The sequence below is a fragment of the Erpetoichthys calabaricus genome, chromosome 12 (genome assembly GCF_900747795.2).
Source record: "Erpetoichthys calabaricus chromosome 12, fErpCal1.3, whole genome shotgun sequence".
In the NCBI taxonomy this organism is placed as follows: Eukaryota; Metazoa; Chordata; class Cladistia; order Polypteriformes; family Polypteridae; genus Erpetoichthys; species Erpetoichthys calabaricus.
In genome coordinates this window covers 34,297,328-34,317,573 of record NC_041405.2, presented here as the reverse complement: position 1 = coordinate 34,317,573, position 20,246 = coordinate 34,297,328, and the positions used below count along the sequence as shown (strand labels likewise).

The 20,246-nt window shown below is 35.9% G+C and overlaps 1 protein-coding gene across 1 annotated transcript in view; it reads left to right on the top strand.

Annotated features, from left to right (window-relative positions):
• Nucleotides 1-15,972, top strand: part of emp1 (epithelial membrane protein 1) — a 36,812-nt gene extending 20,840 nt beyond the window's left edge. Inside the window, exons 2-5 of the mRNA XM_028815383.2 lie at nucleotides 370-503; nucleotides 2,174-2,261; nucleotides 6,252-6,392; nucleotides 11,779-15,972. Coding sequence (XP_028671216.1) covers nucleotides 426-503; nucleotides 2,174-2,261; nucleotides 6,252-6,392; nucleotides 11,779-11,936 — 465 coding nt within the window. The 5' untranslated portion in view covers nucleotides 370-425 and the 3' untranslated portion in view covers nucleotides 11,937-15,972. The remainder of the gene's footprint in view (nucleotides 1-369; nucleotides 504-2,173; nucleotides 2,262-6,251; nucleotides 6,393-11,778) is intronic.
• Nucleotides 15,973-20,246: the final 4,274 nt, after the last annotated feature.

The window sequence follows — 20,246 nt, the reverse complement described above, 5'->3', positions numbered from 1 at the left end:
AATTTCTTGTATACAGGAACTCCCTTTTAAGGAATATTTAAAATGAAAATTTATATAAACGTTGGGAACATCTTCTAGCAAAAAATGAAGTTGTCGTGTAAACTATAAAAGGAAAAGAAGACTGAATATCTTTCTGACTATAAAAAGGGCAGCAAATTAAGAAAAGACACATATTATAGAATCAAATTATAAGGAATTGTCCATTGTATTGTGATTAGAAATTCTTCACACTGTACTGTGAAAACACCTATAATGTATTTTCTACCTTAGGGAAAAGTACAAAATGCATCAGTATTCATGCATGTATTAGTAAACCATAAGTTTGAATATTAGAACAAATATATTTTTTTTTATTTACTTTTTGAATAGGATTTCATTACCTGAACAACTGCAGTTTTATTGAGGCCTTCCTATCTCGTCTGAACATGTTGGTGCTTCTTGCTGCGATCTTTGTACTTCATATTTCCACAGTCATTATTTTGTTGGTTGCTACCATCCATAATGTAAGTATGATTTCTTTTATGTATATAAAAAGTAAAAGTTGACCCTTCAGGTTGGAAGGAAGTCAAATGCTTAGGTTTTCAATATTAGATTTTGCTATTGGATCTAACAGAGTAAACTACTAAGAGTTAACTTATTTCCTATCAGTGTCTGACCTACTACATAACTGATAATTAATTATCAGTTGCTGTCATCAGTTTACTGACAGACTTATTTTTTACTTTTTAGTACACTTTTTAACTTAATATGAGCATGGTTTTTAAAAAGTATTTATATATATATATATATATATATATACATATATATATGGTTGAAATAGTTTACTGTCAAATAATGCAAAGAGTACGCGACACGTGTTTCGCCCTAATTCTGGGCTCATCAGGCGTACACACTCTACTGCACTCCCTCTCGGGAATCAAACCTCGGACGTCAGCGGCGATGCCCCTAATGTTGCGCCACGGCGTGTGGTTTGTTTATTTGACAGCATGTAGATCGGGGTAATTACATTCACGGCATTCGTTGTCTGTGTCACAATCTGATTATATGGGTGGTTACCTACCAGGTAACGCTTGTGGTTGGCCAGCAAGTCTGCTAACATCCGCCACGGTGCCCTCAGTTTTGAGAAGCAGATCATAGAATGGTTACATGCTGTCAAATAAACGAAACACACGCCGTGGCGCATCGTTAGGGGCATCGCCGCTGACGTCCGAGGTTCGATTCCCAAGAGGGAGTGCAGTAGAGTGTGTACGCCTGATGAGCCCAGAATTGGGGCGAAACACGTGTCGCGTACTCTTTGCATTATTTGACAGTAAACTATTTCAACCATTCTATGATCTGCTTCTCACAACTGAGGGCACCGTGGCGGAAGTTAGCAGACTTGCTGACCAACCACAAGCGTTACCTGGTAGGTAACCACCCATATAATCAGATTGTGACACAGACAACGAATGCCATGAATATATATATATATATATATATATATATATATATATATATATTTCAGCTTTAGCTTTTTTAGCTGCTTTTGATTTTGCTTTTCCATCTCATAAAACTTCTTAAAACTTTCATTAACTGACTTTTGGTCAGAACACTTAAAGCTGTTATTGAAACCACAGTTTTGAATAAAAAAATTAGAAAAACAGCAGATCAGATGCTCACATTTAACTAAAAATAAGCCCTAGCCTTTTTAAAAGGCTTTGGTGAGACCTAAGCCAGCATTTTCTACAGCCCTCCTGCAACTGGGTTTTACATACTGGTAGAGGTATTGGTGCTAAATATTCAAAAAAGTTTGATTGGTGAGGCAGCATGCAGGTAAACCAAAGAACTCTGTACATGGCTGTCAAATAGGTTATGTTGATCCTGTAGATGCAACATAGAGAAAAAGGATAAAAAAGTACCAATGATTCATATATGGCTTCAGTATTTTTTACATCAATGTTATTATATTATACCCATCTTGGATATATCATTTAGAAAAATGTAATGACAAAAAATGTGTTATTTAAATAGTTAAGAAGTAAGACAACAGGCAAGAAACAATATGATATGATATGATATGATATGATATGACTGAGAACAAGCATGTACAGTATATAAAATAAAATCTTTACTGTTTCCACTCCAAAGTGTTCATATTATGCATGTGTATTTTTTTCTTTCTTTGCGGTATCAGGCCTGGTGGGTCACAAATACATTAAGCACAGATATCTGGAAAACGTGTAATGAATATAACTGCTCAGACATAATCACCGCAGATGAAAGTAAGTGTATACTTTTAATTTCAAAAGAGAGGAAAAATGATGGACTAATATAATAATAGGAAATGGTGAGCCTGCACAAAAGTATGTGAGTAGCAATTGGGAAAATGTTTTTCAAAAGTTAGCTTATGGAATTCCAACATAAGTTATATCTGACAGAATAAAGACCATTTTGAGAACACAGCATTAAATGCTGCTTTAACAAAAATAGTAAAATTGCATTTAGATTATAAAGTAGTATTATTATATAGCAGCCTGTTTTATAGCTATAAATTGTTTTAAGAGCATTTCAGAATATTTCCTGTTCATAGTTTCAATTTTTCAGATGTCACTTGAGTGTTTTACATGCAAACCCCTGTGTCATCTCGAATCTTATATTGATCAAATCAGTTCCAACTTTCGTTTACTTCTATGCAGTCTTTAATAATATGGAGTCAAGTATTTTCACAAAGGTATCCAGATAAGCCATCCATCCATCCATTATCCAACCCGCTATATCCTAACTACAGGGTCACGGGGATCTGCTGGAGCCAATCCCAGCCAACACAGGGTGCAAGGCATGAAACAAACCCTGGGCAGGGCGCCAGCCCACCGCAGGGCACACACACACACCTCCACACACAAAGCACACACTAGGGACAATTTAGAATCGCCAATGCACCTAATCTGCATGTCTTGGGACTGTGGGAAGAAACCGGAGCACCCGAAGGAAAACCACGCAGACACGGGGAGAACATGCAAACTCCACGCAGGGAGGACCCAGGAAGCGAACCCAGGACTGAATAATGTAGGTACAGAAAATGAACAAATCAATGATAGACAAGGTATCATGGTCAAAAAAATGTCCATTTTAGCGTAATCTGGAATAAATGCACAAAATTGCTGGGAAACACACCGTGCCGCCCTATCCAGATAATGGCTGCAAAAATATGATCTGAATGATAATAAGAGATAAATCTGGTAAATTTACTCACAAAGGGATTGCAAAACTGACTTCTTCCCTGTGACCTTAATAGTCACAGTCTGAGTGTTTGCTGCTGTCATCTTCTGCTCATCTTCCTCTGTCACATGCAGGGTAAACTGTTTGCTGTTTTCACTTTGCTGAGCTCCAATGTCAAACATTGTCCCCAAGATGATTCTGTTTTTTTAGGTTTCTATCCTTCATATTGAAGTGAGAAAGGATATACAGAGTAATGTACATAGTCAAGACATGTTTGTGCGTAAGATATATAATAGTATGTACACACATGTAAACAATTTAACGCCATCAAAAAGCAATAAAGAGGTTCTTATTAAAGCAATATATGTAACCGAAATGTAATTTTGATTGTGATTTTGTCACTTCTGCATTTGTTCTATCTACTTTCCTAATAGCCAGTACCACAACTACAATAAAAAAGTACAGTTAAAGAAGGGCAGAATTTGTGTAATAGTGGTAGCACTGCTGCGTCACAGGAACGAGACCTGAGTTTGCGTCCTATGTCCTCCTTGTGTGGAGTTTGCATGTTCTCCATGTTCTCCATGGTTGGGTTTCCTCCGGTTTGCTCCTCCAGTCCAAAGACATGCCGGATAGGTTAATTGGCAATGCCAAATTGACCCTAGTGTGTGGATATTTATGTGTGTGTGTTCACCCTGCAATGGACTGTCATCCTGTCCAAGGTTTGCTCCTGTCTTGTACCCAATGCAGGCTGAGATAAGCTTCAGCAGAACCCATGACCCTGGTCTGGATTAAGCAGGTTCGAAAATGACATGACAATTAAAGAATGGGAAAAAAATAACAATTGCAAACATTTTACACCTTTTTTAGTTAATTTTTGAGCGTAACTCGATCGCAATTCATCCACAGCTTGATGCAATCATTTTAGAATCATTCACATGGATTAAAAAATATATATTTTAAGCAGGTTAATTAGAAGTTACCTCTCTTCCCTCCAGTGATTATATTAATCACGGTGTTATTTTAAATGTGGTGTAAGTGAACACACTGCAGTGATGTATTTATATTCTGGTCTGACCACTAGTTTATCAGGCCTCCATACAAACCATTGTAGAACAAAGAGTAGAGAAGCAAATGTATAAGACCTCTTAGGTTTTAGTAAAGCTTTGAACTCAAAACATCCTATAATGTGCACTTACAGTATATCAGTCGTTACTTCATTCCATACAAGAGCTCATCCAAGTGCATGGAGCAGAGCTCAGGGTACAGTGTTCAGGAATGGGAGCCTGTCACGGGGCGCATGTACATACATACAAACACACACACACACTCAAAGGAGACATTTCAGAGTCAATAGTTAAGCCAAAGATCATGATTTTCGGCTATGACTGGAAGTTAGAATCCCCAGAGAAAGCATACAGAAAAACAAGAGAAAGTGTAAACTCCATATATTTTTTGTCAGGCTAGGATTTAAGCCTATTAGCTTTGAGTTATGAGGCCACAGCAGTAACTACCAGTACCATGCCACCCGGGAGAGACTGCTCATATCGTGGTACATGCTTAAGTGACAGGAAAGATCCTGGATAGTTCAGTGCACTGGCTTACCATTCTTGAGTTCTCTGGACTTCCATCCATATGTTACTTGTCTTGCTCCTTTAGTGTCTGCATTCAGAAGTTGTTCCTGTTCTCTATTGTTGTTTATTTATTAAACTAACCTCTCTGCTGTGAATTTCAGTGCATTGTTTTATTAATTAAAATATGAATTTGTCTTTGGTAAGCACACTAATAGTGAATGTTATGAAAGATGCGAAATAAAATAATAATGTTATTTTTTATTTGCACATTGATCATTGTCAATTTTGAAGTGTATACAAAACTAATGAGTCATATTTTATCACTGATAATATAGGCAAGATGTTACCATCAATTAACTGTTGATGTTTTTCTATTTTTACATTTTTATTTAATCAAGAAGGTTTTGCCCGCACAGCTTCCTATGTGTTTACCTTTACTGCATAATCTACCAACAGGTCCAGTAGTTCATTTTAAATGCTAGGGTAACAATTTTAGGAAAGGAATAAAGCAGACAGAAGTGACCAATTATGAATACTGGATGACTTTTTTGTTCTTCTCTATCACTACAGTCTTTGGTTGTCATCTTAGACAGGATAGGAGCACCCCCTACTGTTACGTTTAAGCAATATCTAAAAGGGAAACAATTCTGTTAATTTTAAGCACATGCATGAAAATAAGCTGAGCAGCACTCTAGTTATATACTAGAGCTGAAAACTCCTCAGAAAGGGATTTGTTTAAAATAACTTATTGATTATTCTTTCTCAGATATCTATATTAGTATACCGTGATGTTTATTATTCCTAAATCTCCTTACTCTAATACCAATTCCTGTCTTCAGTAAAATCTTTAGCTTATTTAAGATGTTGTAGTATTTTTTATACTTACATTTAGTGTGCAAGTTTAAAAATTACTGCATTATAAAATTTACAGTGCAGCTTTACCTGATTAGAAATCTTTCATTTAAATTGAATTTTTATTATCAATTATTACATTTTTGCTTACTTATTTTCTAGTTGTCTGCTCAAATTGAAAATGAAATCTGCAGTCACAGCTAAGTTTAGTCTGTTTGCACTTTAATATACAGTATGTTGATAACAAGCTACTTAAAAATGTTTAGTTTGAAAGAGTGATTCCACTTCCTGCTTGAAAAGGTTAATCACATTTGTTTTATAGTGAAAACAAACACTTTTGGGTGTTCGTACCTTTACAGGCTAAAAGTGGAAACAGGAAAGCTCCACTCGGCCATGAAGGTACAGTAAATAGATACAGTTTACCACAATATAATCTTTCAGGCTACTTAGTGTTGTCAGCCTGCAGCTACAAGCCGTAATACCATAGCTCTTGTGTCTCCTTCTAAAACAGGCACCCTTTTGCTCGTTATTCCTTAATAAGCATAAACCTGGTGAGAAAGGACTATGTTACTGTACTTTGTTTGACTTGCCCCAACTGAAATGTCTCTCTCTTTTTCTGTTGAATATTAGGTTATCTGCAAGCTATCCAGGCCACAGCAGTTCTTTCGTGTATTTTTGCTATCATCTCCCTGTTTGTGTTCATCGCCCAGTTGTTTACCTTGGCCAAAGGACAGCGTTTCACATTTACTGGCATCTTTCACATGATTTCTTGTAAGTATCTGAATAGTCACTACACCAACAAATAGGGCCTTTATAAAATAAATGTTCTGTTGTTAATAATATGTGTCATTATTGTAAAGTGTAACATATGTGAAAAAAATTAATGCACGTTTGTTTTCTTAGATAATTCCATGGCAACAAGAAATATGTTCAATGCAGAATTTTTCAGTTTTGTTCATTATGGCACACTGCATACACATTCTATATCTTCCCAGAATCATTATTGTTTTTCGACCATCACAGACAAATACATGCCTATCCGGGAAGCACTTCACAAAATATAGTAACCTGACCCATCATGGGATGTCAGTGCATTGGATTGCACACGTGCATAATCATTTTTAGTGGCGCAGTTTAGGTCTGCCAATTTGCACAAACTCCCCAGGGGAGTGGAACAGAAACTTACATCAACACCAGGAAAGCTGCAAACTCCACACATATTTTCACTGGGCTGGTATGCAAATCTTGATCCCTGTATTTGTGAGACATAAGCACAAATACTATATTGCCCCAAGTGGCACTTGAGGTTCTTAATTTCTGAATTTCAGTGCAATTTAATGTCCGTGTTCTTGTGTAGTACATGTATTGCGCGTACAGTATCTTCAGTTCAATGTCATCTTGCAGGCTCATTGTCTATTGCAAGTTCTTAGCAGCCATTTGCATATTGTTGGTCAAAACTGTAGTGATAATGCAAGGGACGAGGGGAAGGAAAATATTTCAGAGTAGTTTACAGGCCATTCAACAGAAAAATGTAAAGCAGCTTTGAAGTGGCTCTAGTGGTTGATTAACGTTATTCAGATGGTGTTAGTAAAGGCTTGCATACATACCTGAGTTTGCTGTGGCACTACTGAGAAAAGTTAACAATAAATTATTTTAGTATTCCAAACTGACCATAAAAGCTGTTAAACAAAACTTGATTAAAAATAAATTAGGATATTTATTAATTGTTTAAAAGATCAAATTTGAAGTTTTCTTGTTCACATACAGTATGTCAAAATGCTGTGTAAAATATTGACACTCTATAATATTGCTGCAGTTGTTCCCTCATACCATAAAAGCATTCACAAAATGTTTTTCCTAGCTTTAGCTTTAGCCATATGGGAAACTATAATCACCTTCATCTATCTATATATATAAAAGCCAAATACCACTGACTCACTCATCACAAAATCTCCCGAACCATGAGGACTTGGGACTTGAAATTTGGAATGCAGGTTACCCTTGCCCATAGGTGCTCGCTAAGAAACGGTTTTAAAAAGTTTGTCGTCCAAGCGTGAAATTTCCTATAGATTTTTAGACCTGTTTGTATGTCTGTCCGCTTTTCACGAGAGAACTACTTAACGGATTTCGATTTTTTTTCTGTAATTTGCTTGAACATTTCGTTGATTTTGTGACTTTCTCATCGTGCTAAGTATCATAGTTCACTTGCAGTACCGATTTATTAGCTTGAATCCGAGAGAGACTCATCGGGTTGCGGGGAGGGGAGTGGGGCCCTCCTCACTCACGTGTCTGCCTTGGGGCGTAACCTTAACTCCGCTTAGTTAGCAAACAAGAGAACTACTTAATGGATTTAGATCTTTTTTTTTCTATAATTTGCTTGAACATTCTGGTTTATTTTGCGACTTCTGTCATTGCACTAAGAATCATAGTTCGCTTGCAAGAGTGATATATTCGTGCTAATCCATGACAGAAGCTGTGGGCTGAGGGGAGGGGGAAGAGTGACGTCAGGAGTAGAGAGCTGGGCGGGGCCCTCCACACTGTCCCGTATGCGGGCAAAGCCGTGGGGGATGGCTAGTAGTTGCAAATTATTGTCAGTTTGTTTGTAAGCATGATTTTGCAGTAATAAAAGCATTAGATAAAGAGAATAGTGCAAGAATCAGATATAAAAAATAGTAGATTTGCTCATGAATTCTATGCAGTTCCTTCAACTGTGTTGACCTGTAGTTTTAAGGTGAAGCGATATAAAAGTTTCACAACATCCGTTATGGTGGCAACTAACATTATCCAAAGGGTAACCTGCCGTCTGTTGTGCATTCATTAGTTCAAACAGTTCAGATGTTAATATGCGTCCATGCCTCATGCTTACACACCTGGAATGCAATTAATCTTCTCAGGCTGATACTGTATCTTAAATTCACTGAGCACTTGCCCAAGTGTAAACACAGCACAAAGAGTCATCTTTCTCAAATGGGCATTAAATGAGCTGCTAAGATGTATACACTGGTATCTGGGCAACATTTTTTTTTGCTTGTTTAGCTTGAAAATTTGTCTTTGCTTTGCCCATTTATGGATACAGTCGGGCTACGGATCCTGACCTTAACCACTCAGCAGAATATCTTGCATCCACCAGTATTCACTTGAAGAAATATTTGATCCATCAGTTGTGAATCTGTATGTTGGATTCCTCTGTTGACCTGAGAGTTCAATCAGCCTTAGTTATAAGTTGTTCTCCTTATATTTTTAAATTTTATTTTAGGTGAATTTCAGTAATATCTACAGTAAAACATACAATTTATACTATATGTAAAGGTGAATATTTAAAAGCATGGCAGAAATAATGTCAAGTATACATGCATGCACAGGAAAATAACCAATTTTCCACACAATATTTCAACCCCAAAGACATCCAGTGAGGTATTATAAAGCACAGCTATAAGGCCCTTCAAAATTTGCTGAAATTATGTAGCTATTTAATTTGTTATTTGAAGTTAATGTTCAATTGGGCATGCTTCTTGTTTATGTTACCAACTGCCTGAGGCTGAATACCACTGATGATTCATTATCGTTGACACAAAAATGTTTACCTACTTATAACTAACATGTTACCGTGTAGTGCAAAAAAGGCAAGAAAATCACTTTTTTTTTTTTTATTATATCCTTCCTGACGTGATACAATTCAACACTTATTAGACATAATATAAATGTAAACTTTTTCTGGAATTTTAATTATATCATTGTGATGCCCTTGACAGGCAAACCTTCCCTGAATTCCTGATTTTTTTCATTATAAAACTGTAGGTTTCAACCTAATATTTTTTTGATACTTTATTTTTCCCTGCTCTACTAAATGATTGTTGAAGTTATTCAAAAAGATGTAATATAGTTGCAAATGTTAAGTAATAATAATAATAGCCTACGGTAAAAATATGAATGCAACATTTGCAAATATAGGCATTTTGTGGATTTGTTTAATTCATATGTTATAGTGTAAGGGCAACATCACAGCAATACTGTGTGATAAAGGCACTATATAGCGCCCGACCTGGCACAGACTGATACAGAGGCACGTGTAAAAAACACAAAGACTTTTATTTTTCTTCAGTTGGAGGGCATGTCTTCCCCCCAGCCACAACACAGTCCCAAAAAGCACTTAACTTGAAACAACACAATACTCCCGTTGGCACCACCACTCCTCCTTGGCAACCTCGTCCTCTTCCTCCCAATTCTGGCTCCTAAGTGGTGATTGCTGGCCCTTTCTATAGCCCACCCGGAAGTGCTGCAGGTGCTTGATCACCTGCTTCTGACTGCACTTCCAGGCGGGGCTGTATAGTTGTCCAGGCCGCCTCAGGGATCCATGCAGCACCCCCTGGCAGCCACCCCAGATCCCAGATGGAGAACTCCATCTCCCATGGAGCCCTGCGGGAAACTGAGGCACCATCGTCAGCAAGGGAGGCTGCCACCAAGCTTCCCGGGGGAGGTACTGAGCAGTCCATGATTGCTCCCCCGGAACATGTGTAGAAGGGGTGTCCCAGCCGGGCATGGGATCTGGCTGCCCACCACAACTGTAACATCAGATTTGAAGTAACAATGGACAAATTTAACTAGTTAGTCCAGTAATCACTGAATTATCCAATATACAGTAAATACTGATAGGCTGCAGAAATATTTTTAGACATTTTTGTAGGAACGTCATAGTACATATAGTACATACTATAGTATATTCTTATCTATTCATATATTTTCTTAACTTTCTTATAGAATAATAAAGTACACATCGATCCGGTCTTTCATGCACATGTATCCATTTGTACCTCTAACCTTCTTTTCTGTGTTTTTTTTTTTCAGCATATGAATAACATTTAGTTTTTTCTTTTATTGATGTACACCTTTTGCTTCCCTTCTGTACATTCATTTTCTTTGGTGTTTGGCAGCTTTTGGTATGTCGTGGGCAAAGTACCCAGAAAATGATATGCAGACATGTAGAGCATACAGACGCCACATGCAGTGTGGCTACACTAGGACTAAAATATACCAATAAGTTAGAGAAAAACATGAGCCAGTGTTCATTTTGTAACAGAACTTTCCTGATTTCTGTTATTAGAATTACAGTAAGTCATAAATTAGATTTCTGAAAGGAGCAAGGGCACAGTATGACATAAAAACTGTACATATCACAGAAAAATTAGGACAAACGCCTTTTTGTGCTTGTGTTACACTTTTCGAATTTTATGGCTTAATGCAAAGAACATACCACCAAAATACTGTATCAATCTGGAAAAATATTAAATTTAAAATAAATATCACATGTTGAAGTCTTAGTGGCAAGTAAGCAGAGGAAAACAAAAAATCCAGCATGGTGCTGGAGAAAAACAAATTTCTATGGGTCTGCAGTTCTTAAACTTTGGGGTAACAGAAAATACAGATAATATTTGCTAATTCTGACTTCAAGCGCTGTGAGACAGATGAGAAATATGAGTTCCCCACTGAGAAATTTCACTTGAAAGCCTTTTGAAATAACAGTGCCAGTGGGGCAATTTGGAGAATACAGCATTACCCCCAATTAGTGGAGCTGTGACATCATGTTTGATATTCACCTAATTCAATAATGTAAAATAAAAAAATAATAACCCAGTCAGCCAGAACTAGCATTTTTGGGGTGGAATTGTTTTGGGAGTGATGTGATGCACTGTTAATGCGTTTAGCTTGCTTTTCATTATTGGCAATTGCTTTGTGTACGGATCAAGTAGCAACTCCACAGTGACATTGCAATTCTCCTAAAAAACTAACTGAATGTTCATTTGAATAAACAACAAAATGGTAAGTGGTAACTCTGAAAATTTCCATAGCACATGAGTGGAGCCTGAGTGTTTCATTATGCACTGATGATACATGAAACAGTAGAAATAGGCCATCTGTAAGGCCAGAATGGTGCCTGATTTATCTTCTGTTATGAGATCATTTGTAACTGAACAATAATGATACATTAGACAGAACCAACCAAACTGAAAAAGATTAACTTTTTTGAGATTTGGCTCTATAAGTAGTATTTTCTTACATATTCTTTATTGTCAAGATCAAGAATAGGAGTTCATACAAAAATAATATATATTAATATGTTTCATACCTCACTCCACTTTCTTTTTTTTTTTTGTTTTAGGTCTGTGCATCATGGTAGCAGCCTCCATTTACACTGATCAGTTTCATAAGAATGACACTGGATCATACGGCTCATCTTACATCTTGGCTTGGATTGGTTTTGCATTTACCTTCATCAGTAGCATTGTTTACTTTGTTCTGCGCAAAAAGACAGAGTAAACTGCTGAAAGACCATGGGAAAGAGGGTTAACCTGGGTGCTTTTTTTTGGAAACAGAAGGCGCACCCTCTCACCCTGAATCAAAACTTTACCTCACGTAAAATTGCTCGACATGGTGGCTGTTTGGGGTCCAGATTTGGAATTTTTGTATTTTAACAAAAGGGGGAATGTCTGAGCTGCAGTGAAGATTCTCATTGGCTCTCAGATTAGTAGAGGAAGACGAGTACTCAAGAGTGAAAAAAATACTTAAAATTATATCAGATATCCATTGTCATTTTCCTGAGGTTTAATTACACCATTTTGGTTTCATTCACTTTTATATATTCATAACAATCAACAATTAGATCAAAACACCAAAGTGAATACTCTTATGTTACCTTACTCACATATGATATAATAAATCCCAAGCAGTGTCAGGTTTTCAGACATTTTCACCAACAATGAAGTACCTGTCATGCATTAGCCAGTTTGCTAAAGTAGCTAACAAAGCTAACAGTAACTAACTCATCTTTAGATGGCAACAGCTTTTCCAGTGCTCTTCATTCTCTGGACTCTTTCCTTAACATTGTTTTACTTGAATATTATTTTTCTAAAAAAGAAAAATCTATCATTTTTATTTTTTAAATACCGTTTAATTGAGACATCCCTGAAAGAGCATGGGCATATCATATTACATTTTGAGAAACACAGGAAAAAAATTTTAAGCAATCCCAAGATTTTCATTGGTGTTTATTTTTCAGAAAGTATTGTGGAATTACATGATTTACCCCAGCATTCTGTAATCTTGATTTGTGATTATGTTTGCATTGGTATTACAAGTATTAAAAGGAAAATTGTGGACACAGTATACTATGGGGTATTGACCAATCCCAAAATGCTCCTTTCATATTGATTTGAAAAAAAAAAAAATCTGTTTTGTGTTTTCATGGGTTATAAAATGCCAAGGCACTAGTGCTATACAATACGAAAAAACACATTTTTAGGAACTGAGCATACATTCAATAACTGTGTACGGTGTATGTATATAAATATATATCAGATAAGACATTTTAGATCTATTGATAGATTGCCAAAATATGTACTAATTCAGAGTATAATGAATGAAAATACAAAATTTAAATTTGGTCTCTGGAAAAATTTGGCATCTGGACCAAATGATTTTAGTTAATAACTCATCCTTGCTATTTATATATGAGTCATAAAACAGTCTTCTCTCGGTCATAAAACATTCTTGTTATTTGGTTATAAACGAAATAAACATGATTTCAAACAAAGATGCAAATTATTCTAAGCAGTTTATTTTTTGATTATCGTTTATCATAGTCATGAAGTCTTTGGTTTATTTTGTAGAACAAAAGCAAAATTTAAGACACTTAAACAAAAACAGCACATTTAACATAATAATGCGTTTTGTTATAAGCAATCATATTCTCTTCTTCCTACTACCTCTAGCTCTGCATTTTGAGACTTTTGTATTACCATTATCCTAATGCTTCAAATGGCAGCTAAGTAAGTATGTTAAAGAACGCGTCATCCCCAGGGTGCTAAAAGCACACATTTGTAATATTTTCAAACTGAACAATGCTAACAAATTAACTGATTTTATGAGTAGAAAATAATTAAAGCAAGCAGCAGCTGAATAACAAGAAGAACCAAAAGAGTATAAAAATCAGACAGTTTTGTGTTTCCAAATATGAGAATTCCTGTAAAATTACCATACTGTACTCTGCTTTCATAATATAACTGACTGCACAAAATAAAAGAATTCCTGTTATGAAGAGAAAGCTCTTCTCATTATGTATCTTATGAAAATAAATACATCATTAAAAATGATTTGTTTATGTAGACTTACATGAATACTCATAGGGAGCAGCTTCAAATGCTTAATGCCAAAAAACAGAAAACATTTCCCTTTTTCCATTAATGAGCTATTTTTTTATCCCATCGTGTAGTTGTGAACATTTATGTAAATAATGTGTATAACACTAATATGCTTGAAATTACATAAACTGAGAGAGAGTGACCAGTGTATTTCTGTGTGTGCATATATATATAAAATATATATACACACATACGATGAATACTTAGAAAAATTGCAATACACTAAGGGTGTCAATAACCTGAAGCTAATTGATAAAGATGAGCAACTTAACTTAGCACCATACAAATAGGTTTGTCAGTCTTAAAATAAAGATGGATAAAGAAGTAATGTCAGAAGGGAATGAAATGGTAATATAAACGCACAGGAAACTTTTGTTGAAACAAAATAAAATGACACAAATAGCTTAACCTACTAACTTATTTTATTACAGTATACCATTTTATTTACAGCCTACTTTCACTGCTTCATTCTGAAATTTAACACAATAATGAAATAATTTATAAGAAATACAATGCTAATTCATTTCTGGCATAAATACTACTTATTGGCCATCCCTGAGGTTTTTAGGGTTTTTAGAAGGAGACTTTTTTGACATTTTGATCTCTCCACTCTAAGCGTGATAGGATTTCTATCATACTATTTCAACCATTATCTAAGTTTATAAATGTACTTTTAACTAACCCGTTATTACTAAAACAAGAACATATTCCCCTTTGTATGTTTCTTGTGACAATATATCTGCCATCTTTTGCTCTTACCAATAAATTTATGTAAACTATGCAAGGCTTGTTCAACTATATGATGCAGTAACGCATATCCATGACCACTTATTGTATGCAGTAAGTCAACTGCCTTTAATCAGGCAGGACAGCAAACACTTTGCAAGATCCATCATTCATGCTGAATTAGGGCCACTGACCGAGTTCAATTAGTCTTTTAAGTATTTGTAAACTACGTTGTTTAATAGCTTTGGAATTGAGAACTTTTTGCTATAAGATCTTTGCAAAAGTATTCTTTTTATGGAAGATCCTGCATTAATGACCAAACTAGTTAAAAATAAGCTCTTTAGATTTGATAGATTTAGACTTATCACCATCACTTAAAACTGATGTTTTGTGTAAGATCGTATGTAATAAAATTTACTTTTCTTGTTGTTTTTTGTGTGTAAATAGTTTTCGAAGTCTATAATTGATTCTGTCTTTGACTCCCATAAATTACCCAAAATTACACTGCTGCGTTATATTTGTGTTTAGTTCTGGATATTTTTATTTCTTGTAGTTTTGCTTTTACTGGTATAGCTTTTTGCTTAATATAGAACAATTTATGTTTATATGTATGTAAGAAACAACAGATAGGCTTATTCTTGACATTCCTTCATTGTACTGTATTTTCCCCTACGTTTCCAATTGTACGCCGGTTCTTAACAAGACCCACCTAGGGCCAGTGTTTGTGGAGTCTAAATATGAAAGATGCACCTCTGTTTGTGTCTGCCCTGCTGTTCTGTTCACAATATTCTGCCTCTGTTGTTATGATGTGAACAGGAAACTGTACCCAGAGGGACTACGGTGCCCACAATGAAAAATGATCCTTAAATAATGAAGCATTTCCAAAGGAAAACATAAAAGATCTAACCAGCAAGAAATTAATATGTGAAAGTTAAATATTTAATTAAAAATATATAAGTAAATTCACTAACAAATGTAAGCAATGTGCCCAATTAATGTTATATTATTATAAAACATAAACCATTTTGGATTACAAATGAACATATTTTAGAGCTTACGGTTAGGGTGGAACAGCAAATACACAACAATGAATGCAATTTGCCAAAAAGTATCAGTTGGTTAATACAGATGGCAACATCAATTCTAAATTGTTTATAGTCTGTTGTACCAAAAATTCATTTTTTGATGGAAAAAACATGCATACTTGTGATTTGCCTTTTAGCATGTCCAGTCTGTTATTTCTCTTATGAATTTTCAACTGTACATAATTTTGTTTGTTGTTATTTTTGTTACCTGGGCTGTAGGGACTTTTTTATTTGACTTTTCATTTAGGGTACGTGTATAAATTGTAATGAAGTTTAATCAATAATGCTTTTTAGATGTTTGCAAAATTAATGAAAAATAAACATCTCATTGTATGGAAAAACAAACTCCTGTCTGTCCTGCAGCCATCCTTTTAAACAAAGCTTACTAAAACATTTCAGGCTTGAAATGCATTTGCAAAATTCTTACCAGTATGCTTTATGCTGTAGATAATTTACCGTAAAGTGTTTAAATAAATGCATCTTTATTATAAAATGCCCCCGTGATGGCCTGCTAGATTGTCCAGGGCTGTTTCCTGCCTTGTGACCAGTGCTGCCAGCACTGGCCCGGACCCCCAAAGACCCTGAATTGGACTGAGCAGGTTTGGAAATGTTATGATATGTTATGTTATACTATGCTATCTTTATTCTAAACTCTCAGAACAGATGGCTTTACTGATTTTTTTCCCAGTGAGGCAGTAGTGCAGATTAAAACTGCCTCTTCAAGGTTTCAAGTTCATTTCATGTGAAGTAGTAAAAAAAGCCATTTTTTACCTAGACTTTCAAAAAGCTATATATTCACTTCAGCACAGATTAATCCCAGTGGTTATAAAATACAAATTCAGATGGCAAACTTGTAAAGGAACAACAGCCACAAAATATATAGTAGATAACAAATGAATAACCTACCTGCTGTTAGGTCATCAATGGAGTCCCTCAAGAATCTGTTCTAGAACCATTAGACTAATTTACATTAACACCATAGAGTGAGTAAACTTGTGATAATTATACAGTATATAACACCTAAACTACATACCGTATAGTATGTATTTCTACATATACATGCAATATATGTACATGTCTGTGTAGAAATAAATGTGTTTTACAGATAGACCTGTGTATACTGTAAATATAATATGTATAGGTGCTATACAGTGTGTAAGCAAGAATTAGAGTAGTTAGAGCACAGTGAAATGTTTACTTGCAGGTTAAGCCAAAATGCATCATGTCACCACTTCCCAGCACCGGGATCAGCAAGTATTACATATCAAATGTAGACTTTTCATTGAAACCTCTAGATTCTTTCCTTACCATTTCAATTTATTTCAGCTTATTTTGGTTAAATCTTTGTCAGTAAGTGCAGCACTGAGGTAAACTGCAACTACAGACTGTACAAAATACTAATTACATAATGGATAGACAAAAAGACACATACTTCGTCAAACACTTAGGAAGTAAAAACAGTTCCAAACTGATTAACATAAATGGAACCTAACCATGTCAGTACATTAGCATTATCATTGAATTATAACCAGTTGGTGACAGAGGAGTGGAAAACAGAAACTTCAGTCAGCACAACATTAGAAAAGATACACCACTGGGGGGTTCCACAGTCAGTTATATCAGACAAAGTTACAATTATAGTCCTGAAGATCTACACCAACTGACCCCCCTAACTCCACTCAGCATTCAACAGTAACAGTAATAGCAACAGCAGGTCCAGCTCAGTGCTGGTCACACAAAGAGTTCGTCAAGGCTCTGTCCTTGGTCCTCTGCGCTTCTGTATTTATATGCATCCCCTTGGTCTTATCATTCATAGTTTTGGACTGGGTTATCATTTTTATGCAGATGATACTCAACTCTATTTCAAAGTTAAAAGTGAAACCTAATCAGGGATTTCTCAGCTCACAAATTGTCTCAGTGAAATTAAATCCTGGATGGAGCAGAACTCTTTAAAATTAAACTGCAACAAAATTGAACTCCAGTGCAACTTAAAAAAAATGAGCTCCTTTTCAGTCAATCTTCATGGTGATCTCTTCAGACCTTCTAATGTAAGGAATCTTCATTTCATTTTTTGATTCCTCCCTTTCTTACTTAACCCACATACACCACATTAAGAAACTTTCTTACTTCCATCATATCTGTGTTCACTTTTTCCTCTCCTTTTTTTAATGCTGAGAAACTTGTCCATGCTTCTGTCACATCCTGCATCAATTATTGTAGCTCCTTACTGGCAGATGCCTCTTCAAATCTTATATTACATCTGCATTTAAATCAAAACTCTGCTGCAAGAGTCCTTAAATGAACTAGCAACAGCGAGCACATAACACCCATCTTGCTTCTCTTTCACTGTCTCCCTGTGTCTTACAGGATTAAGTATAAAATTCTATTAAGCTTTAAATGGCCTTTCACCCGACTACATCAGCGACCTTCTCCATCGCTATACCCCTGTTCACTCACTAAGGTCCTCTGATTCTGGCAGTCTTGCTGTGCCCCACACTAACCTGCACTCTATGGCTGACAAGGCCTTTAGCTGTATAGCACCCAGACTTTGAAATGACAGCCTGAAATGAATGAGGTCAGCTGACTCCATTTATTCTTTTAAAAAAACAACTTAAAACTCATTTGTTCAGGAAGGCTTTTAACTTAACCTGACATTCTGCCCCTTCTTTCAGTTTGTGTGTTATATCACAAATTATATGAATGCTCAGGCATTTCGTTTATATTGCATTTAGTATTATATTCTCGTTTATTCTTTCTTTTATTCTATTTAATGTTTTTCTATATCCTGTATATCCTCTGGCTCTGAGACTAAGGATATGCACTGGCAATTGGAAGGTTGTCAGTTCGAATCCCATAAATGGCAGAAGTGATTCCACTCTGTCGGGCCCTGGAGCAAGGCCCTTAACCTGCAATTGCTCCATCATGGGTATGACGTTAACCTGGATCCAGCCCTGCAAATAGGCCCTCCAACCTGCATGGGGCTGGTGGCAGGATTGACAATCCAGCTATGATAAAAAACCTCACGCTATTCCATTCCATCTGATCTAGTGTGGTGCTGAGGTGCTGTCACCCATTACAAGGCTGCACTCAGGTCCTAATCTGGGATCCTGAGGTGGTTTGTCATGTGGTGAGGCAGCAACATGCTATATCAGTGCATGCTCCTCACCTGTATAACCTTTGTTTATTTGTTTATTGTTCTTTGCAGAAACTATTAGTATCATTTTGTTTAAAGCAACTTGAGAATTGGAAAGGTGCTATATAAATAAAATGTATTATTATTATTAATGTATTATTAAGTCTGTGCTGGACCATCTCATCTGGTGACAGAATTTGTCCATCATTTGATGACAAGGCTCCTAGTATCACAGATGTATTGGAAGTGCAGCAGTAGCAGAAACTGCAACAGCAGGACACATAACAGTTAACAACCGTTCCAAATTATTGCATTTCTTATATTTTTATGCAAATTCCAATCCTGTTATTGCCAGAAGAGATCTTACTCCGTTGGGCCCTTGAGCAAGGCCCTTAACCTGAAAATTGCTCTAGTTGCGCTGTTCAATGGCTGACCCTGTGCTCTGACCCCCAAAACTCATTTAAAAAGTCAATTTCTCCTTGGGGATCATCAAAGTATACATCAAATGACTAATAAATGGAGATGTAGAGGACAGCTAATCAGCAGCTGTAATCGGGGCATGATAAAAATTAAAGAAGTGAGTCTTCAGCCTGGATTTAAAAGCTGATACCAAAGGAGCATCTCTTACATATGGAAGCAGACTATTCCAAAGCTCTGGAGTCCTGTAACAAAAAACCCCAAAGCTTTTAGCTCCAAAGCTGTTACTGTGTTAATCCTTGGACTCTTTAGCATCTTGAGGTCTTAGTGCATGTTCTAGACTCCTAAGTAGTGATAGGTTCAGAAAGGTAAGCAGGGCTTTGGTCATTTAAAACGTTATGGAAAAAAAAAGGATTTTGAAATCAACCCGAAGCTTAACTGGAAGCTAGCGTAACAATGCAAGAACCACACTTTCATACTTTCTAGGTCTTAACAATTCTTGCAGCATCATTCTGAATGAACTGTAAGCTGCAGACAGAATAGTTTGAACAGCCAGTGAATTACTCAATGCAGTAGTAAATCCTATGAGAAGTAAATGTTTGGAATCCTTTTTCAGTATCATCCATATCCAGAAACCACCTTCATTTTACAGTATTGTTATGGTGAAAAAACAAGTTTTAAATGTTTTAAAATGTTTGCTTTAAAAGGTAGTGGTGTCAAAGATAACACCTTAGAAGAATGCTGATTTGGTAAAACTAATGTTTAGACCAACTGAATTAACACCTGACAGAATTTTGTTGTGGTGTGCACCATTTCCTCTCTCCTGCTTTTTCTGGATTTGGGAAAAGGTAAAAATCAACCATCTACATCATTTCATCTAAAAAAAAAGGTACAGCTGGGTATCATCTTCATGCAAGTGAAAATAATGTTACCAAAGTAATTTGCTCGAAAAGTTAACTGGACCTCTCGAAGGTGGCCAATCTTTTGCAACAAATACAGTACTAAAATAGGATTTAAACAACTGCACCCACCCTATGATCTTTCATGTCAGTTTATTTTGGGTGTTTTG